Source organism: Ambystoma mexicanum, chromosome 6p (assembly GCF_040938575.1).
Source record: "Ambystoma mexicanum isolate Mex_15411 chromosome 6p, UKY_AmexF1_1, whole genome shotgun sequence".
NCBI classification, from domain to species: domain Eukaryota; kingdom Metazoa; phylum Chordata; class Amphibia; order Caudata; family Ambystomatidae; genus Ambystoma; species Ambystoma mexicanum.
Window position 1 is genome coordinate 1483552347 of NC_090935.1, and position 23393 is coordinate 1483575739.

Genomic DNA, 23393 nt, shown 5'->3' on the forward strand with positions numbered 1-23393 from the left:
ACTCCTATTCAACAATGCTAAACTCTGCCATCTATTCAGCGTGTGTATCACAACCACTGAATATTCAAGAAAAGTCATCAAGAATGTACCGTTTGTGGCCTTTCTATGAAAAGTCGTGAAGTGGCCTTTAATGTCCGAACACTTGAACTATGCAATAGACAGAGACATTATTTGGGCTCGAGAACTCATTTCATTGCTCCCGTGGCCATCGAGAGCCCGGGAGAGGGAAATTACACGTTTCAGTCAGATTTTGCCGGGTTTGCATCTGTGGGAAAACCACCAGGACGGACATTTTCATTTAGCCAAACAATGCAAACAATTCTCAATATATACCTGCAGGAGACACGCTCATCACTCAGCATTACACCGAAGAGCATGGGATGATCCTGAGAGTACTGAGACACTATAGCCCCTTGCCACAGGTGAGCACACAGCTGCTTAGTTGCCCCGATTCACGCGTGACACCTCGAGGCAATCCTGTTGTCCCCGTTGCAGGCTGAGCCTTGTAGGCCCATATTTATATAATGGGAAAACGAAAGTACAAGTCCCAGCATGCATTGGGAAAAGCCAGGCTTGTCCGGAGGTGGCAGCTATGTGAGATGGGTTCTTCTGAGCACTTCCTTACAGGGCGTCGGCAATAGAAGAGAGAGGCGCATCTGAAATGCCACGTAATGAAGTGTTTACGCTTCGCCCATCACCACCGGTGCACACACCCTGACAGGCCCAGAAATACAATGACCTCATCCGGAGGAGCATTGTGATGAAGCCCTGACCAGCCTTTTTTTTCAGAATAACTCGCAAAGGAGCTACTGTATGGGAGACAAGTACTTAAAAGTCGGAGCATTAACTCTTACTCTCCCAGGAAAGGCGTAGTCGAAGAGACAGAAAAATACAATGGCACAATCTTTAAAGGAATTAATGGACGATACAATGGAGGATCCCAGGAATCAAGAGGCCTGCGACATGGGTGTTTTTGACGAGACTCCCTTAGACGACGAGGATCTCTTAGAGGACGAACTCTTAGAGGAGGAACTCACAGAAGAAGGGGTCCGTGAGCAGGAGGACGCGCAGGAGTATGAACAGGATGACTCGCTGAATGAATTGGCTGCCATTGATTACATGAATCAAACACATATTGAGGAAGACCCTGTATTCGAAGGGCCCACCAGCGACATCTGTACACACCCAAGTCGACCAGCACCAGGCCGCCGAGGCTCAGGTAAGAGATACGCACTTTTTGGCAGGACACTGGAGTTAGCATGTGGGGCTACGCCCGATTGCGCCACGGCTCCCCATCCTTTACCTCGCTCTTCAGAATTCAGCTTTACAGAGTCCACAGTGGAGAGCGACTTGTTGGTGTTATTGTAATATGTCCTTAGCCCGAATGAAAATGCCAACTATAGTTAATTTAATTGAATGCATACTAATCTTGAACGATTGAGGCAGCGTCTAGGCACGTATACATTTTTTTGTAAAGCAAAATAAACTACATCTGAAACTGAAACCGAATGCATTTAAAACGTTTTGATCTGGGTGCTCATTAGAAGGTAGGAAAGAGAAACGAGCACTGGCAAAGCCAAAAGTGCTGGCTTTCTGTAATTCCACTTTATTTTATATGCCCAAGCGAAGCCTCCTAAGCCCAGGGATAGCCTCGCATGTACAAGTGCTGCCAACGTATGACAGATGAGGTCTTGTTTGTGCTGGTACAGCCAGATGCACCCATCTGCATTCAGCCAATGTTAAGCTTTTGTGCCAGGTATAGCCAACACGTACCCATTGGCAGCTTAAATGTCAAATACAGCCTTGCCCTCACATTTATTATATGTACATACTTGTATAGCTCATGCCATAAAGTAAATTACTAATAGCTCTAAAGGTTGTCATAAGGCGACCACAAGACAACAGGTGGTGCGGTGGAGAGACGTCAGCGGGCGATACGGGGGCTATAGGACTGGGTCTTTTGGTTGGAGCCCCTGATAGAAGCTCAGGGGATATAAGCAAAAGGCAACCTAGCCCTGACAGTCCCGACATTGGCATAGCCCTGGATCTTTTCCAGACCTAGCAACACCCCTGGCGGAGAGAGGCAAAAGTCATAGACAGAGACACGCATTTATTTGGAAACTTCATCGATATGGATTGAATAGCCAGGCCTTAAGGAATTTCCTAAACTGTGGCACATGGGTGTCTTGAAAAATGTAGCTGAAAAGGTGGTTGCACAAGTAGGGATTCCACGGAGAGTCGTCAGTCTCCCAGCCAGTGTAGCTGGACATGAGACGCGTCAAGAGTAGTTTATCAGCCCAGAGACTCCCTTAATGTTATGGGGCCGCCGGCCTACAAAAGACGCTGCGACACTCGGCACATCTTCACTCTCTAGCTTTATTAATACAGACTGCCGACTTCCCCGCTTTCCCGCTTCTCCCTCCCCTTTGTCCCGCCCCCCGTTCCCTCTGTCCATTCCTTTCTCTTAAAGGGGCCCTGTCCATTTCCCATGCCCAACACCCCCCCCTTACTTATCACTGAAGCCGGTCCTCACATCTCTTCGATGAGCCGGGGGGGCCGTCTGGCCAGCCGGTGGGGCCGCTCGTCTCGCTCTTCTCGTTCGCCCTCCTGGATTGCCGGTGGCGGCCCCTCGGGCGGGTCGGGAGGGGTCTCTGAGTCTATGGGGTCTTCTTCCTCCAGAGGCATGCCTTCCGATGTGTCTCCTTGGACCATTCGCCTGAAGTATGACGCATTGCGGGTTATTTCGCCCCGGTCTCCTAGGGCGGTGATCATGGATCCTTTAACTTCCGTCACTATCATGGACTCGGGTTGATGTCTTGAGTCCGTTTTGCGACGTTGGGCCTGCCTGACTAGCACTGTTTCTCCCACGGGGATCAGGGGTTCCTTGGCTTTCCTTTTCCGGTCAGTCCATTCTTTGGCCTTCTGTCTCCTCTCTGCTTCTCGCTGTCGGATCTCGTCATCCTCCTCCGGCGTGTAGTCCTCGAGTTGGGGAAGCCTGGTCCTTGGTTTATATTTGATCATGAGTGCAGCTGGGGTGTGTCCGGTTGCCTCGTGGGGGGTATGCCGGTAGCTTCGTAGCATCTGTGAGATGGCTTGTGGCATCGCAGCTTGGTCTGTCGCCGCTTTTTGGCGTGTGCGCTTAATGTTCGCCATGAATCGCTCCACCATCCCGTTGGCTTGGGGCCATAGTGGTGTGATCTTCTGGTGGTGGAATCCAAGATGCGCCGCAAATTTCTTGAACTCTTGTCCTTGGAATGGGGATCCATTATCCGTCTTCACTACGTTGGGGACGCCCCATTCGCTGAATACTTCGTCTATCGGGCCTACCACGTGGTGGAAGGCTGTTGATTGTACGTGTTTCACTAATGGGAATCGGGAGTATTCATCTATGGCCACGAGCAAGTGTCCCCCTTCTTCGAGTGGGCCGTAGAAATTAAGTGCTACTCGTTGCCACGGTCCGTCCGGGAGCGGGACTATGCGCAAGGGGCAGGGTGGTGATCCGGCCGCATTAATCTGGCACGAGTTGCAGTGTCTTAGTATGTCGTCTACAATGGTGTCCATGTGGGGGAACCACACCTGGTTTCTGAGTATTTTCTTTGTATTCGCCGCGCCCCGGTGACCCTCGTGGGCGATCATAACTAGTGGCTTTCTAAGACTCTTGGGTGCTACCAGGCGGTTCCCTCTGAGTAGTGTGCCTTGGTCTGTTGTGGCTAGTTCGTTGTGTATCTTCTCCATTCTGGCCAGGTCTCTTCTGTCTACTTCTCCCCCTTCCCCTTCTTCGAAGTGTTGGTTGGCGGCCTGTCGCCACTTGTTGGTGTTGGTGAGGTGGACGGCCGCTCTAATGGTGGGGTCAGCTCTGCTCTTTTCTGCAAACAGTTCAGCGGTGATGGCTGGGGGAAGAGCATTGTGTGATAGGTATGCGATATATTCATCGGCCTCTCCTTGCATCGCGGTGTCTGGAGCGCCATCCGGGTGCCGTGATAGGTAGTCTGCTGGGTTTGCGTCGCCCCCAGGTTTGTGAATGATGGTATAATCGTATTCCTGGAGGCGGATACCCCATCGTTCGATGCGTGGGGGCATCTTAATTCTCGGGTTGCCAAACAGGGCCAGTAAGGCCTGGTGGTCCGTGATGAGGGTGAACTTTTGTCCGATAACGAAGTGGTGAAATTTTTCGCAGGCCCACACTGCCGCCAGACTCTCCCGCTCTGCCTGTGAGTAGGCTTGTTCAGTGGAGTTGAGTGCGCGACTGGCGTACGCCACTATGTTAGTTTTGGAGTTGTCTTGTGGGTCTGTTTGAGCCAGGATGGCACCCAGCCCCACTGGGCTAGCGTCTGCAGTAATTTCTGTCCGCCAGCTCGGGTTGAAGTACGCCAGTTGGCGATTGGCCGCAAGCTCTTGTTTAATCGAGGCGAATGCCTGTTGGCATTGGTCCGTCCACTGGAAGGGTTGGTCCTTTTTTAGCAGGTGCCGCAGGGGGCATGTTAGTGACGCATATTGTGGGAGATAGCGGGCGCAGTATCCCGCCATGCCCAGAAACGAGCGGAGTTCGGCGGTGTCTTGCGGACTAGGCAGGTTGGTGATGGCGCGGATCTTGTCCGGGTCGGCTTTTATTCCTTGGTCCGAGAAGATGTGGCCGAAGAAGCATAGGGTGCGTGTGTTGATATCGCACTTCTGACTGTTGAGTGTCAGTCCGGCGTCTTGTAGGATGCGGCACACTTGGTGTAGGGCTGTGTCATGCTGGTCCTGTGTGGTGCCAAAGATGAGGATGTCATCGCTGTAGTTGAATGCATTGGGGACGGAGCAAATCAGTCTGTGTATTGTTTCTTGAAATATCTCGGCAGCGGACGAGATTCCAAAGTTGAGTCGCTTGTAGCGGAATAGGCCCTCATGGGTGGTGAATGTCGTGATGGGCCTCGATGCCGGGTCAATTACTAGCTGGTGATATCCCTGGTTGAGATCCAGCTTTGAGAATTTAGTGGCTTGGTTGAGCCTGATTAGCATGTCCTCTATGTTGGGGCCCGGATGTCTTTCCCGTTGAATGGCGGTATTGGGGATTCTCATGTCCACACAGAGGCGGAGGCGTCCATCTGCTTTGGGGACGACTACCAGTGGGGAAACCCACGGGGTGGGTCCTGTTGCCCTCTCTATGATGTCATTGTCCAGTAGTGTTTGCAGCTCGTGCGACACCTTCGCCTGCAGGTGGAACCCTACCCTCCTGGGGTGTTGTGGTACTGGCTGGATCTTGGGATCGACATGTAGTGTGATGACGTTGTCCTTCAGCCTGCCGACACCTTGAAATAGGGCGGGGTACGCCAGTTTCAAATTTTCTATGTTCGGGGCACTGTGATGGATGGCTTGTATGACACTGGAATTGGGTGGGACGCCTTGTATCACTTCTGACATTTCGTAGTGAAAGTCGATGAGGCCTAGGGCTGTGGCCGTCTTGTGGCTGAGCAGGCATCTGGCAGTCGCCTGGCTGAGGATGACGTGCATCGTGGTCGTTGCTCTCTTGCCTCTGTGTATGAGATCACATGTGAATTGTCCTTTCGAGGTCAGTGGCTGTGTTGCGCCCCATTGAAATATGTGGGCGTAGGATGGTTGTAAGGGGAACATGTCTGCTAGATGTTCGTATGCTATGTAGCTCATGACATTCACGGTTGCGCCGGTGTCCACTAGGAACGGTGTGTCTATCTCACCCAGGTGTACTGTCACTCTGGGTGCCGCACTGTCGTCGGAGGCTTCCGAGATGAGTCGGACATATTCCCTGCTGTATCGGTCGTATTCGGCGTAGGGTAGGTATTCGGCAGGGTGTTCTTCCACGGGTGGGTTTTCGTATGGGTCTCTATTGTTGTCTTCCCTCCGGATCTCCTCTTCAGGGTATGCTTGCATGTGGTATATTTGTTCATGGTTGGCATAGGGAGCATCTGCTTGGTCTACTTGTAGATTTTCGACCGCTCTGATGAACCCAGAGTTGTTTGGTGCTCTGGGGTTGACGGCTGGTTTGGCGTATTCTCGTTCCGCATACGGTCTTGGGTTGGGTGGTCGCATTGGCTCGGGTCGCGGCTCGAACTTCTTTGTGACCGGTTGCTGGCTGTGTGGTCTGTATGTTGATAGTGGGGGTGTCTTCTCCCGACACATGCTCTGAAAGTGGTTCTCTTGTCCACACCTCAAGCACATCTGGCCAATTGCGGGGCATTGGCCTCTGTGGGGAAATTCAAACCCGCATCGGTAACATTGTCTTTCAGGTGGTGGGCGTCTTGCGTTGTTCCATTGGTCTTGTCTGTACATGTTGTTGTGTTGGCGGCTGATTTGATTGGTGGTGACGGCCGCGATGGAGTCTATCTTTCTTGGGTTCTCCATGTGTGCAGCTTGAGCGTCCACTCTTTCATATACTCTGGCGAGTTCAGCAATTTCTTTCAGAGGGAGGGGTTTTTTTAGAAGATGTTTGCGGAAAATGGATGACAGGCATCCCTCTATCACTCTCAGGCGGATGGCCTCGTCATCGTTGAAGTTGGCGAAATCACAGTATGCTATTTTCCTTTGCAGGCGTAATATGAATTGGCCAATTGTTTCCTGGGGTAGTTGGGTGCATTGATTAAAGATGTAGCGCTCGTAGTCTCTGTTCGGGACTATTATCAGCCGACCGTCGATTGCTTCAATGAGTTTTTGGTATGTGTCCCTTTCTGCTGCAGGGATGGTCTTGATGACGCTTTTTATGTCTTTCCCGACCAAGTTAGTGAACATGTCTAGTTTGTTCGGGGCGTTTTGGTTGCCTACCGCCCTCATGAATTCCTCGAATTCGTCCATCCATTCTTGCCACCTTTGTCCTTGGTTTTCTTGCGGTTCCAGCGAGAATGGGTTTGGGCGGCGTAGGAAAGAGACTGGATTTGTGGGCGTCACGCCAGGCGTGGCAGGTGCTGTGTTGTCTCCCGCTGCGCTCCCACCACTTCCTTGTTGCGACATGGCTGGTGGTGTTGAGTGTCTGTTGGTGTGCGCTTTCTCTTGGTCGTGCCCTCTTGCGTGTGGCGTTCCTCGCTTTCAAGTGGCCGTTAACCCGCTCACACGTGCGCACAGTTCCTCGTTTTCAAGTGGCGCTTTCCTCGCTTTCGAGTGGCCGTTAACACGCTCACACGTGCGTTCAGTTCCTCGCTTTCAAGTGGCTCATTGGGTGCGTCTGTTCCTCGCTTTCAAGTGGCTGAATAATTGCGTCAGGTCCTCGCTTTCAACGCTCACACGTGCGCGCAGTTCCTCGCTTTCAAGTGGCTCATTAATTTCGTCAGTTCCTCGCTTTCAAGTGGCACATTTATTGCGACAGTTCCTCGCTTTCAAGTGGCTTGCGTTGCTTCGCCGTGCCTACCTCCTTTTCCTGGACCTGTGGGTTTCGTGCAGTACTCGCGTGTGCTCTTGGCACCTCACGATCTCTCGGGCTGTTCCGCTGTCCTCGGCGTGCGTTTCCTTTCCGTCCTTCTCCTCGGCGTGCGTTTCCTTTCCGTCCTTCTCCTCGGCTCCGGCCGCTGTTCCGCTGTCCTCGGCGTGCGTTTCCTTTCCGTCCTTCTCCTCGGCGTGCGTTTCCTTTCCGTCCTTCTCCTCGGCTCCGGCCGTTTACTCGCGTGTATATGCGCCTCCGGCGTCGGGTCCTCCCGTTGCGCTGGGCTTCCGCTCCTCCTCGCTCGCGTGCGTACCTTCGTGCGCGTAGGATCCTCCGTCCCTCGCGTCCAGTCCTCGGCGGCGGGTCTTTGTGCTGCTTCAGATATCTTCTTTGGGCACGCTGGATCCTCCTTGCCTCGCGTGCTCCCCGTCTGGGCCTTTCCTACGTGTGCGCGGTCCGCCGTCTCCGTCGCCAGTTGTTATGGGGCCGCCGGCCTACAAAAGACGCTGCGACACTCGGCACATCTTCACTCTCTAGCTTTATTAATACAGACTGCCGACTTCCCCGCTTTCCCGCTTCTCCCTCCCCTTTGTCCCGCCCCCCGTTCCCTCTGTCCATTCCTTTCTCTTAAAGGGGCCCTGTCCATTTCCCATGCCCAACACTTAACATGGTGAGTTGTGCCAACATATGCTGATGTACCCAAACATGCCAGATTGCTTGTTCTTTTTACAAGGCGCACAGGCAACACAGGACCACAGTTCCCAGAATGCACTCTTCTCCTTCAATGCAGAAGTTCAAACCTGCCCTCTGTATCACTCAGTAAGGATGGTGAGCTACGACTACATGTCTCGCTCGTTATGAAAGTCACCAATGGGAGTCATTCACATTGCCTCACTCAACATACCATGTTACATACCACATTTGCCTTACCATGTGCAAACTCCACAGGCTGCATAGCCCAGAAAGGATTCTCTCTCAGGATAGAAGCCAGCATACTCTAATAGAAGAGAACTGCAGCTCTCCGAAGGCAATTTGCTTCTCATAGTGCAGATAACCACATCAGATTACTTATCCCAGAATGCACTGCAGCTTAATATACATGCCTCCTAGAGTCTATGGGCCCCGCATACCAGCAGGCCTCCCACAGTACAGATGCACAACAGGGCTAAATGTCACAGGAGGCACACTGCCCCACGAAGTTCGCATGAATCACCCACCACATACAAATCTGTGTGTCGAAGAATGTGCACTACTCAGTTTTGAAGGACCCAAAGGACTGCATTTCTACCAATGTACTTACAAAGCACAGATGACACCAGTAGGACGCATGCCCTACAATGCCTACAACGGTGGCCGTTAACCATTACCGCCATCCGTGTAATGAGGCCCAATGTGTTTCTGGAGGGAAGAGTAGTACATTGAAAACCTGACGGATGCAAGGCTTTGAACTAAAAATTACCAATATCATTGCTCTGCACAACATTACATGCTAAAATTCTTTAATATGTCTGTGCCATTATAGAAGGGGACGAGCCATTAGCTAATGACTCTTGGTCCTATCACCAAAAGGTGCAGTTCAGTCTCAATGCACCCTCTGCACTGTAACACAAACAACCACAGGCAATGTTTGGCCTTGCGGTTTAGCAGTCTAGCAGTTTGGGCAGGACTGCTCACATTAATGGCAGGGCCAAGGCTGATTTGCAGACAATGGTATGGAAGGCCGACCAGAGAAATGTCAGTGGTTATGACTGATTCAGAGACATGCATACATCCTCTTTTAGTTTTGCCAGAACTCTTGCAGTGGAACACAGATATGATGAGATAGGATATGAGGAGAAATACACATCCTCTGGGTGTGTTTGGTCATTTATCCACCCAATGAGTAGCCATGGCTACGTGAATGCCTATGGCATTACTACCAACTACCTGCCCCTCACTGCCAAAACGTACCCTTTGGAAACTCTTTGAGCAAGCTCTATCACACAGTAACAACACTTTTTGTGCTGTATAGGACCTGCCAGTGCTATATCTTAGCATTCTTTTGACTGTTTAATTACTTAATTGCCTCTGTAAATGAGCTCCTGGTGTGATAAAAATCTTTAAATAGGTGTCTTCAGCCATTTGATTTTATAAGCAACTACCAAAAAGTGCCCATACTTCGCACAGGTTCTGTAGACAGACATTATAACACTCTCATCGATTGTTGACAATCACGGAGCAGACGTGGAGGGGAGCAGCATAATGAGACCTTATGCGCGCTCTCCCCACCTGTCGCCAACCCTGGCGCGGTGCAGTATGTTGTGGTACATTGTGGTGGAGATATTTCTAAAACTGTGCATCCCAGGGCCTTGAAATGTGGTTTTTGAGGCTTCAGGTTTTGTTCCTGGCAGTGAGATGGTTAAAATAAGCTTTTTCCCATCCTTCTATGACCACATGAAAGTTGTGCGAATTGCGGTGCATTAATCTTAGAAACGGTGCATCATAGGGCCTGGAAATGTGGTTTCTAAGTTCCCATAGCGACCATGAAGTTCTGTTCCTCATGTCTGGTGCTTCTTCGACAACCCTGATGTTTCGCCAATTCCAGGCAACTGTCTCATGTGTGCAGGGGCTGAAATCCAGGGAATGGGTGGGGGTGTCCACATGTAATGTAGCCAGTGACATCCGGAGAGTCCTAACAGATAACTGTGCAAAATCTGGTACCGATTGGTGGAACGCTGTGCAATTGTATGAGGAACAAATAAACATATTTTCCCTTTTATATATATAGATATCTTTGTCAATGCCTCTGTTCTTTGCACTGGAGTCCTGTCTAAAACAAGCATTTGCAAAGCCAACTAATAGGTATTAGACAGACTTTTGCCAGGAAATGACATCATATGCCCCGGTACTCACACAGTTTCTCAGCTGTTCCCATTTTATGGCCAGGTTTTACCCTTATAGAAGTGGCTGGCAAATGCCTATCCATGCCTAATCAAAATCCCAAACTGTTGGCTTTGCCAATGCATTATGGTTTCAGTTTGTCTCCTTAAGTAAAAGTATGTATGCCCAGATGTGGGTGTCTTGTTTGCTATGCCTAGGAAATCAAGCTGCACCTCACTGAGTTGATCCAAAAGGCTCTACCTGAAAATTACAATGCGAGGTTGGCAAGTGTGGACCACTTTCAGATCTTCTCATCAAGCGTACTTACCAGTGGGATTCCGACCTATTTAGATTGTATCTTTTTCTGTGTGGAAGAGTAGCCTGAACTGCCAACATGTTTAATGATTCAAACTGATAAGTACTGAATTGATAAACTCAAACTGTTTGAGTAATTTAAGTGCTGTATGCAAACAAAATATTTCTTGTATATTGTGTTTCTTGTTTAGAAAGTGTGAGGAAAATCCTGCCTGCTGGGTGTTTAGGCAGTGCCGGAAATGGAAATTATTTGCTATGGGACCCCATCAGTGATTGTGGGAGGGTACTGGGGGGATTGCTCCCACCCCCCACTAAACATTTGCCTCTCAGAAGATTAATCATGAACACTTGGAAAATAACACAAGAGTGAGAGCATTTCCTATAATGTTGCTGACAAAATATAAAAGGTGAGAAAGAGTGCAATTAGAGGTGGATTTAACATTTGTACAAGGGAATCATGACCATGCCCCTTCTCCCTGCTCTGCCTCTCTTCCCTCAAACACAGTCAGTGTTGCGCAGTGCCCCCCAGTGAGGTGTTATCTTTTTAATGTGTCTCAGAGTCAGAATACTTACAACAGGAAGTGATTAGAGATGCAAAAAGGTAACTGACAGTGACCGTTGATCTGGCACCTTTTTCTTAAAATTATATAAGGTGTGATTATTGGGTCATTAGAAATGAAGGGTATACCGAACAAGCCATGTGAAACAATTACCTTGTCAATAATTTTATTTCACTTTGTGTCTTTGTGTCTGTATACATTTTTTTGTTGTAAATTCTCATTACTTTCTATGCTGGAGCTTGTAGGCCTTCATTCAGGATGGGGAAAATAAAGCTACAATCATAGTGTAATTTTCCAAGTCAAGCAGAGTAGAACATTGGTGCTAACATTTTAAGCGCTGCAGGATTTTGTATGATTTGGCAATCAAAGTTGGAAAGCAGATCAGACTTAACATGTTTGCCTGCTCTTACAGGTCCCCATGCCAAATCTTATTGGTTTTTCACCAGCATGTATTTTTATGTTGCTGGAAAACCAATGGATTCCTATAGAATCAGCCTGACTTTTAAAAATGGTAAATACAGGCAGATTCCAAAAGAAACCATTGTGGATGGTTCCTTTTGCAGACACGTAGTAGAAAAGAGAAGATCAAAGACTGTATTTTCCAGTGTGCCATTATTTACTTTTCCAATACTTGGAAACAGCTAACATTGCATGGAGGGGCCCTTTTGCAAAACACTGCAAACAGGAGTGGTCCCCTCTGTGCAATGTAGGATTCAAATCACTTTACTCTTTTTCATCAACACTTTTCTTCAATGATGCATACATTGTCAGGTTGTTTTATCATGTGACCTTTTAAAGTAATCTGTATAAAATTGAGTATTAGTTTAGGTATTCAAAACCAAACTTCAACACATATTTGGACCAACTTGAGCTTGGAAGATGCATGTCAAGTGTCTACATTTCAGGCTAGACTCTTGACTTTACTAGTCTCTTTAAATTTACTGAGCCAGCACACCCTATCTTACTATAGAGTGATGGAGGGGTTTCTTAGCTTCCCCTCAGTGAAAACACTCATGTAACAGTCAAATGTTACCTTTTCCTATTTTAAATGGCTGGTGGCAGTGGTTTAGATCAACTACCATGATTTTTCGTGACCGCTAACAACAGTAGGTCAAAATTTGGGGTAGCCATATTTTTCAATATGGCGCCCCAGACCTATCTGTAAAAAGTGACTACGGTCATCTTTTTTTGCCATTTCTTTTAGGAAAAGTCCTTCTTGTGTGTAACTCTGCGTGCCAAACCAGGTTTGGTCCTTTGTTTGTGCCCTTTGGCGGGCTTCTCTGCTGAAGCCCTCCTCTGGTGCCAAAGTGTCTGGGGTGGACAGGATGTGAGGGAGGTGCCCAAAAGTCCCTAGGAGACCTGAATGCACTCTGATGTACTTGGCTGGCTGACTGTCCAGCAAGGACAGCCACCCTGCTGGGAGAGTGACAGCCAGGCTGAATGAATGGGGGGGAAACTGTTTAAAAGCAGGTCTCTGGGACTTGGAAAGCAGAGTTGACCCCTGGAACTAAAGAACCGAAGAGGAGAGGAAGGAAGAGGACTGCTGCAATTCCTGGACGACCGGTGAAGCCCTGCTGGAGGTCCGAATTGCCTGAAACTCTGACGACAGAGAAGCCCTTCAAGGTTAACTTTGTCCCTTGAGTTTGGTGGGAACAACCAACTCGCAAGCCACCTGGACACCGTCCTATTCTGGACAAATTCTATCAAAGTGCTGTCGAAACCCGGATAGCCAGAGGGAAGGAAACCAGGGGGACTTTAAGGCACTCACACCTTAAACCGACATCTTGCTACAGCTTTTGGCCTCTTCCATGGGCAGTGCAGGAACCTCCCGACGTCGTCCTCCTTGTCCCCATGACTGATGCTCAGGAACAGCGAGATCTGCTCGAACTGCCAGGAGCAACTGCCTCAGCTACAGCTTTCTTCATTAAAAATGTACTGTGCAAACACGGCCTGGAAATCTTTTCGGCCATCGAGAAAGCGCGTGAAACTTTCCTCAACTATGAAGGTTTGCCTTCCCCAAAACATTCGTCAAACGTTTCGCCTAGCCAAATCCTTTAAAAATCCTTTAAAGATCTGTGCCCAAGATTAACTGTTACATACCAGAACTGTGCTATCCTATACGAGAGACTCTGAACCATTGACTTTGGCCCAGGCGTTTTGAGAAGAATTGCTGGTTGTATTTAACTGAAACCCTTTGCCCTGTCTATGAATGTATTTGGGCTGTCTATTCTTATAACCTTGTCATCTCCCTCCCTTCTTAAGTATCTGAAGTGCCGTTTTGCTCACACTTCATATTTGAGCTAAACTTCTCCAATTACTTACTGGTTGTATTTTTGTGGTATATTAGTGTGTGATATTAAGCTGCTTGTGCTAGTGTAATGTTTTATAAATGATTGAGTAAATAAATGTATATTCTTTTACTAAGAAACCTTGAGTAAGTGTTTACTTGAATTACTGTTTTGGTTGGTCCTTTGTGTAACTTGTTCTACTGCTCACTTAAAACTCTTGAGATAAGTCTGGCTGCTCAGCCATCGCTACCGCTTTACTGTGTAGTACAGGCTTGTACCAAAGGTGAAATTGTGCTTACACTTATAGTCCTAATTGCCTGTAGTGTTCCCAAAGTGTCCTGCAGGTGATTCTGCCTAATAAAACACACACACACACAAAACACATCAAACAAAAAGCCTTAATGGACAATTGCATATAATAACCAGTTAGTAAACAGTATGTTGCAGACAATGACGTATAGGAAAGTGGCAGGGAAGTAACTGCCCCTATTCCCTGTCAATCCCCACTGGGAACGATACCAGAAAGACAGAAATCCCTCAACCTGCACTGTCTGCCTCCTGTCCCAAACACCCCACCCTGGCTCTCTTTCCTGCATGCTAGCACTCCCTTGTACAGTAAACTGATTAAACATGTTCTGCAAAAATGCAACAACAAAAAAGAAATTGTGCTTCAAAATGTCTTTTTGTAAGAAACTAAATGTCCTATTCCTTGCATTAGTATTCTGGAGGGGTAGGGAGATGTAACAGTACTAGAAGCACTTCCCCCAAGGCCTGCTGGGAGTAGCCATAGTATTCAGGGAGGCATTGTTGAGAACACACCATCTGAGATGGAACAAGCACTGGGTGTCTCACTCCGCAGCCGCGGCAGAGGAGGAGGAAGCTTAACCCTCAATTCTCCCCAGCCAGGCCAAGAAAGACATGGTGGAGTCTTTCTGGGGTAGGTGGGAGTGGAGATAAATGCAAATGGTATGAGATGATAAGTCATTTATAATGTGCCTGTACACAAGTGTTTCTAGGCGCGACAAGGGAGGGAGGACAACGTGAGGACAAGACAAACGATCTTCTAGGCCTTGTGTCATTCAGATCGTTCAAGTACAAGAACGATAAGTGCAAGTGGAAAGGGAGTCGAGGAAGTGCAGGGCAGAGGGGAGGGGAAATCGGAGCAGCAGTGCTCTGAGTAGTGCAGCCAGGGCAGCGCAGCTCTGGGTAGTGCAAGGAGAACAAGGGACTGTAGGGTTACAGATATGGCCCCTAAGTGCGAGGTAGGCCTGGAGGCAGTGGATGGGTGACTGATCAAGAACGAGCCTGGGTCCCAGTGAGACTCTGAGGGTAGCCATGTAACCAGTTGGTACACCAGACAATTAGGTCAGGTAGGACAGCAGGAGGGGGAGAGAGAGAAAGCAGAGAAGAGGAACATTTTTAGCTGCTTCCAGAACTTCAGGTGGTCTGGCTCAAGTTTGAGAGGGGCATGGAGGCCATTCCAGGAGGAGGCACATGCAGAGGAAAGAACTCTCTGCCTGGAAAAGCGTCAGACCCTTAGAGAGTTGGAGGTAGCTGAGCGAAGGTCTCGAGAAGGAAGGTATGTTGGAAGAGAGTGTTGGATGTGGTGCAGGCCCCGGACCCAGAAAGTCTTGTGGACAATGCAAAGGGTCATGAACTTGATCGTTGCAGCCACCGGGTGCCAGTGAAGAGATTTCAGGGCTGGAGAGATACAGTCCCTGTGCTTGAGGCCAAGGATAAGTCTTGCAAGGGGTGGTCAAGGGGAGCTGATGGAAGGTGACGGGGGGAGGGGTGAAAGTTGAAGAAGTGAATAGGTGCAAGGAAAGACAGGTAGATTGATGTTGCAACACTATTTTCCATGATTCTCTTTTGCTTTGTATTGTTTTTTATAGAGCTGTGCAAATGCATTTTTCCGGGTCTGGGAAGAATATTCTTTCTGAATCACCATCTGGGAAATTAGGATTAATGTCAGCACTTTGTTAAGGGTACTCCTACACACACACCCAATGGAAATTGGGCCCCCCTGACCACAAACCTGGCTCACCCAGATGAAAATTCCTGGAGCTGTTGCCTGCTTTAGATGTGCTTCTACTTCTACAACCTTTTAAACAAGGGATCCGCCCATTTCCGATCTTTCTGTTCATCGGGGAAGAGCAAGATGAAGTGGATGACAGTCTCGTCCGGATAAATACAATGGGTGCCCTTTATGGGACACATGACATCCAGTATTCTTCTGATCTGAAGAACACTTTGCTTTCTAACATGTAGTTAAGGAATGTATTACTCCAGCAGTTAACATGTTGCCCAGGATTTGCTCAAGATATGCCCCTTTAACTTCTTTAATCAATAGATCTGTCATTAGGTCCTTGTTTAGCAAACATGGCTTTATTTTTTTATTGTATTAGTTGAATTAAATCAACCATTAAAACAAGCAATAAGCAAAATGTAAGTACAAAATCACAAGAATTAAACATATATCCCTATTTACATAGTTTTCTTACATGAAAATACTTTATAGAAATACAATAAAAATAAGAATGATAAAATAAATCCCTAATACTAACATTATTTCACTTTCAATCATCTAAGCTATCAGCATGATTATCTAATGTGGTTGCTAACTGTTACCATCATTCAGTTTCTCACTACTAAACGTTTCTATTTGTACCTTTTTCAAAAAATGTACTGTTGCTATTTGAAAGGGCAAATATGAACAGTCTCAAATCAATGCCCAGCAATGATGCATGTCTAGGGTGCCAAGACATTTACAATGCATAGCATAGTGTATTTGTCTACATGCCCTTAATTCACTACATTGAGTAATCAAATTTTCCAAAGTTTCTCTTTCTCCTACGTTATTACAAAAGCGACAGATGTTATCATGTGACAGCAATAATTTGCGTTTTACCTGCACGTCTTTAGTTAGCCAGATACTAAAACGCAAGTGCACTATTGCACTGCGATACATGGGAGAAGGAGCTTTAACCAGATAAACAGGCAATGATAGCAATTTATTTTTGGGTGAAAATCTAACATAGTCCCAATCAACATACTGTAAGCACAATTCCTGAGTCTGAATCCAGTCAGCATTGTATATTTTCCCTTTTTGCCTTGTCTGGATTCGTCATCAACATCTCGATAGATATGTCTGTGTTTACTAATATTTGATACACGTTATTTAGCCAAGCAACCAGGAAAAAAAACATGTATTCAGATAGTGTTCTTAATATGTCATTCAAATTAGAAGACAATAAGCATTTCCTAAATACGCCTCATAATCGCCAACTAAACAATGCGCAGAGTGAAACCAGAACCAGCTCATACCTCAGCCATGAACAAGGGATGCATTTGGGAAGATGGAGAATTTGGCGCCAAAATTTGGTTCCCCATTTGTCAAATAGGAAATTGGATGTATTTTCTAGGGTTTCCAGGACATATGATATACATGGTACTGCTTTTTGTCTCCAATAAATCCATGCCGGTTTAATCGAAAATTTCCCATATTTATACATAATCAATTTTGTTTGGGATATCGCTGTATCTAGTTTCTTCTCCACGCGTTCCAGTTGACACTTGGCATACATCTTTCCTTCAAAAATCATGCCTAAGTACATATATTGTGGTACTACTTTTAGCGGGATCTGGTTAAGATTCCACGAAAATCGTTTATGGGCAGTTTTGTTAGGGGAACATACCACAATCTGGGTTTTGTCAGTGTTTACTCTTAATTCATTATTTTGAACATAATCTTGAAAAGCTGTTAAAAGATTTTGTAGGCCTAACTGAGTTTTGGCAATTAATACAAGATCCTCTGCATACATTAAACCTTTTATTTGCTGGCTCTGAAATTTGGGTGAATTGGAATGTACATGCTCAAATGGATTCCTGATATCGTGTATGAAATAGCTGAAAACTGCAGAAGCCAATAAACAACCTTGCTTTAGGCCGCGCGCTGTTTTAATAGGTTTGGATAGCAAGCAATCCAAGGATAATCGAATATGTACAAATGTTCCAGAATGCAGTGCGTAGATGATGTCATAAAGCGTTGATGGACATCGATCTCTAATTCATTTCTCAAATAGTATTATACGAGAAATGGAATCGAACGCAATGTGTAAGTCGACAAAGCCAAAATACACTGCTTGTTTTGTCATCTGGCATTGGGCCTTGATTGCATTTAAACACATTCAATTAATGTGAGTGCCCGTGTCAGGGACAAAGCCTGTTTGTCGAGGATCTCGAAAAGCATTACCCAATGTCCACTTGTTGAATTCTCGAAGAACCATTTTCGTGAAAATTTTGCTAGGTGAATCCAACAACGCAATGGGCCGATAGTTGTGGGGGATTGAACAATCCCCTTTTTTATAAATTGGGATGATTACTAAGGTCTTCCATGATGGGGGGACCGATTGCCTCCTCATCACCAATTGAAAGATGTTATTTAATATCAGGGCCCATTCTGTTATGTTAGCCTTCAACATGGCATTGCCGATGCCATCTGGCCCTGCAGCTCTGGACAAACTCGCAGTTTTTATTAGGTCTTCAATCATCCTAGATGAAACATCTGAAGACCACATTCCTGATATTGGCCGGGTGTTTTGTGATTTATCAAATCGCGTATCAGAATACAATTTAGGTAGTGATCAAACCATTGTTGTTCATTTACAGCACCTAGTTGTGAGTTCGCTTGTAATTTCAGTGACTGATCAGTGAGTAAATGCCACATCTCGGCCAAGTTTTTATTAGCCATGGCTCTGCCCATTTCCTCACTGTCCTACTGATACATAATGGATTTTCTGCTCTTCAACCAATTTATATATTGGCATTTAAGCTTTTTTAGATCTTGCAAGCAACCAGCAGCACCTGATCTTAGTGTATGTCTTCTCATTCGTCTGTACTCTGCTCGTCTAAATTGAATATCTCGGTCAAAGACATGTTTGCATGTTTGTGTTTTATTTGACAAGGGGCCCATAAATCTGTGTATGGGACTGGTGTACATGTTCTCCCATTATTTTCAACAGATTGTCTAAAGGCCACAAGTTTTGCATCAGTCCACTTTAGTTTATTCTTTGCAGAGTTGATCATCAATCCCTGGACACTAATCTGATGCCTTTGTTGAAAGGAAACCCCCGAAATAGACAATGATAGTAGCTGGTGGTCGCTATAGGCTTGTTCAATGATTTCTAGCTTTTTGACCCGCTGCAATAGAATCATTTCAAGATACATGTAATCAAGAATGCTTGCGCTAGTGTTAGGGAACCAAGTTGATTGAGCTGGAATATCTCCTGGTACGGCACCATTAACCATATAGAGGGGTCTTTCTGCCATCAATAATGTCCATATGTGGGTTTCATTATTTATATTGGACAGGGTAAAACAGTCTAAATTCAAATCTCCCACTATGATAACTTGGGTGATGTACGATGTGGTATTGACTAGATCTAAGATTCTGACCAGGCCCAGTCAGAATCAGACCATCCCGCTGGATTTCGGTATAGATTCACCAGAGCTATTGTTTGGTCAGTTATGGTGATTTTGAAATAGAGAGCCCCATTTTTAAACAGCAACTAATATCCCTGAAGAGGGTCTACCTCCACTCGGTCGGGCTGGTAATAAAGTGATATCATATCCATCCCACACTGGCTTAGTCATTAGCCATATTTCCTGTAGGGCTAAAATATGATTGAAAATTGGAGATGAGAATGTCCCCTCGTATTCCAACTAGCAATATTCAAAATGGATGGGAACTCCACATTTGATGGTTAATTCTGCAGTAGGGTAACAGGACTTTCATTCCTTATAGATTTTATCATGGAACATTGATAAATATTTGGTTTGGAAGTGATGCAACGTGACTGCTCTGGCATTTGTTCGGGATCTTGGGCCAAAAGAAAGCCCATATCAAATAATGTCATTTTTGTTTGCCAGATGAGATTTGCTACTAAGCCAGATGGTAGCCATAGTCTAACTATATCGCATGTGAATGATCTAATATAAATTCTACCTGTTTTATATCTCGCATGGAGATATCTTGAAGTTCCTCCACATCACTAAAGATGTTCAACACACTTCTTCTATTCAGTACATATGTTGGAACATTTCCCTCTCTACATTTCAGAATCATAGTAGGGCCTTTTCCAAGAATGTGTTTGTTTCACAAGAGAGGATGAATTATGTGCTTTATTGGAACTATTGAAGTGTGTTTTTTGTTAACTCGGTGTGTCATTATGGTTCTCTTCACTTTCCTTAAAGAGACCTGATTGTCCGTGTGGAATAATTTGTGGCAGAATTTCATTGTTCCCTTGATGGATTGGTACGTTTTGAATGTCACGTTTAGAGGCTTGATTAGCATCTTTTGTCAAGAGTGGTAGGCGTTCCACAAGGTAGGCATCCACCACTATTTTTAGGATCGCGACAGACTCTTGTGACTGATGTCTATGTGTGAATACTGGTAAGGATTGCACATCTGAGAGTCACGCTAGGTCTAACAGACTCTGTTTTGTCAATACAATGCACAAGTTTATTCAATGGTGAATAAAAAAGTGGACATTGCTGCACATTAGGAACACTAGCAATCTCTTCATTAGTATGCACCATGGTGGGACGATTTGAGGATTGACACATATTCAAATCCTGGACACATTGCTGTCTTAAATTTGGGTTAGACTGTACTTTGACTAATGGAGCCGTGCCACCAATAGCCTGGAAAAAGGCTTTCAAAGTGTTTTTGGCCCCTCTATTTCCCATTTGGTTCTTGGATTTTTTTTCTCCCGCTGAGTACCCTTAAATTGATACTGGGGGCCTTTGATCCTGCTTGGATTGCAACCCGTCTGGGGGATCTGATGAGATGCTATATCAGCTAGGTCACAGTCTCCAGTTGGGCATGGCAGCACAACTGGACTAGTGGATTCCATTTGCGTTGGCAATGCATCTTTCGTCGTCATATCTATAACGGGTTGTTGTATGATCTCCACAAATACTGGAAGCACCGGTGTTATTTCAATCATGGGATCTGTAGCAGTTGAAAAGGGGTCTGTAACCACCACGTTATTGTCAGTTTCCATGATAATAATCTATTCTTGTGGGGGTTGACTCGGCCCATTGGTCTGTGAGCCATGATTTAGAATATTGGTGGTGTTATCCTTAATCCATTGGGTTATCTCATCTATCTGGGGTGATTTTTTAGTAATTTTCTTATCCAATAATTTAAAAAGACTTAAAACCGTCGTACTAATAGCTGCCAGGGTCAGTTCAATGATTTGCGAGTGGGGAGATGGATGCTCCTGAATTCCTTTCGTCGGCACCCGAGAGGTTGGAGGGACGAGAAAGGGTAGTTGGCGGAATCTAGTGGGGTGGAGAAATTGAATACTTCAGGGGTCTGACCAGTTGTTATAATTTCCTCAAAAATAGAGACAGATGATTCGCATTGGCTAGCATAGATTGATATGCCAGAGCTATCTCTATTATGAACTGGAAATGCAATTGGTGATACTACCAACGATAAGCCCAAATCATGTTGTTGCAAAATTAATTTAACATAACATTGCTTTAACATGTGCAAACCTTTCCAGCTTCTCAGCGAGGGTTCTTAAACAGGGCAGAGGCACTAGTTTTATCAAGCAGTACGAAAAGAAAGGCTAGTTCCAATTTTGCTTTATAATTAATACAGCATAGTACTTACTCCATAAACAGCGGGACTGTAAGGGTGCTGCAATTGTTGCTTCATAAAACATCTGACTAGGCTCACTAAAGGTCCCACCGAACAATGGCCCCGTAACTCTGCAAAGATGTGTTTTCCCTGAGCTGCGGTAGAAACCAAATCCACCATGCCTGACCTGTTGTGTATGTATGCCCTGCTCTTATAAAACATTCAACCTAGCATATGGTTATATGATTGAAATGTCATTTGACTCTTATATGTCTGGTTGGATGGAACATCATTAGCACAATTTTGGTTGTATTCCCAACTCGTCCATAATTATTGCAAAACGTTTGTAAACCCTTTACATTTGCCTAATTGTGTCTTTGAGAGAATTGCAGTATAATTTGTTTATATAATACAGCCAAGTTCCGCTTTTTCTTCTGTTTTGAAGGCCATATTAATAACATACAATAGAATAGGACGGGGGCTAACGCACAGCCTTGTGGGACTTCCACATCAAGTGCTAATGTATCAGCGTTTTCGAAACCGTGGCTTCAGCAAACCATAGGGGCCTCATTCATGGAACAATTTGTGGGTAAAATAGGGTATTTGTGGGAAAATCTGCGCACAAACACCACCCTTTGTCAATTCAAGGAGTCGACTTTGCAGGACTTTTACAGACCTTGCATGGACTCTGCGCTGGTCTGACACATTTCTGCATGCAGTCGAGCACATTGCGTAAGACTCCTCACCGAGCGTGGGCGGGGCCTGCCCAGAACCAAAAATATGGGGCAGGATATGCATATAACCCATTTTCCACCCAGAATGCAGACTAATGGGGGCATGTTGAGGGACAGGACACGCGAAGAAATGGCACGCCCAATCCACTGCAAACCCAAAGTAATGAATGTATTCCAACGTACAACCTTTCATCGGGAAAAGTCACACGCAAACCCTGTGATCCAATTACCACATGAGAGGCATAAATTTCAACACACGAGAGATCCAATGTGTATAAAGCACACAATGCCCACCATACTAACGTCACTGCCACGATGAATGCTGCAATAGTGGGAGCCATTGTACATGGACATAGGAGGAGGAGGATGCCCAGGCCCCGGATTTTCATGACACTCATCACGCTGTTTGGGATGCCTGATGACCAGGTGTTTGCCAGGTACCGGTTTCCACCCCGTTGTTAGGAAAGGTTTCTCTGAATGCAATTTTCCCTCCATATTATGAACCCCTGAAAATGTTGCTTTTGTTTGGCTATCCTGACTGACCTGATTTTTTCCAATGGAGCACAGCCTTCAGCTGCCCTGGGCTTTTGCTAATTTGTTATAGGGAAACTGACACGTCCTTCAGGCTGTCAGTGCTGGGAAACTATGTTTTGCTTAGTCTTTTACTTTGTTGCCATTTCTGTAATAGTATTTTGTACTTCTTTTTAGTAAACCATAGCGCGCTTACTGCAGATGGCTCATAACTGTGGGCAGTGCTGAAAATGGCAGTGCCATATAGTCTTTTGTTCGGTCTTTTGGCCATCTTGTCCCCTTGCATTTCCCCAGGACAAACTGCCCTGAGACTTCCTTATTTGGGCATGCAGCCTCTGGCGAAAACTGCATGTCACATGTGCTAGCGCCCAGGAAGAGGGTTGGCACTGTCTGATCCCAGTCCACACTACTGATGCCAGGATGTCTGGTGTGCATGAATGCATGCGGACCACCGTGGACCATGATTGGACCATGACTGACATCCATGCAAGGGAGCAGATCTTCTATTGGCTGTCCAAATTCGATCACACATCACACTTTGGATAAGAGAAGGGGAACTGCATCCATTCCCGGTTATCTACAGTGACTGATCTTGAACTACAGAAGGAGCCAAGTGTCCTGTGAAGTGATGCAGACCAGAGGACCTGCTGGAGACAAGCTGGAATACTGAGGCCACAGTAGTCCCGTTGGACCGCTGTTTCATTCTCGACTTTAGAAGGCCTGCAAGGGCGCTTTAACCCATTTGAGTAGTGGAACCAACTACTCTCTGTGTCTCCTGATTTTCTGCCAAAGGAGCCTTCTCTGAAGTGCTCCTGGGCCGTCTAGTAAACTGATCAGCTCTGTCATGGGACATTACATAGGAGTGCCGCCATTTCAAGTTCAGACTTTGGGAATCCCTAGCTTGTGGTTCTCGACACTTTCGTGCAAAATTTTTTATTTTTAATTTTAATCCTCTGGATCGCAAACTAGGAGTGGGCATCACGCTGCAAGCATTTTCGGTCTCTGTGTCGTGGTGACAGTCACTCTGGGTGGCTTTCCTGCCTTCTTTGCTGCGCTCGGAGTCCTGCTGCACCAGAATCTTCTTCTTCC

The 23393-nt window shown here is 46.2% G+C and overlaps 1 protein-coding gene across 2 annotated transcripts in view; it reads left to right on the plus strand.

Annotated features, from left to right (window-relative positions):
• The first annotated feature begins 540 nt into the window (after positions 1–540).
• LOC138511073 (coiled-coil domain-containing protein 158-like) overlaps positions 541–23393 on the plus strand; it is a 1302957-nt gene continuing 1280104 nt past the window's right edge. The window contains exon 1 of one of the 2 annotated variants that reach the window (XM_069626572.1): positions 541–1219. In XM_069626572.1, the coding sequence (XP_069482673.1) occupies positions 895–1219 (325 nt within the window). In that variant the 5' untranslated portion in view covers positions 541–894. The remainder of the gene's footprint in view (positions 1220–23393) is intronic. The other variant, XM_069626573.1, reaches the window with a different exon arrangement.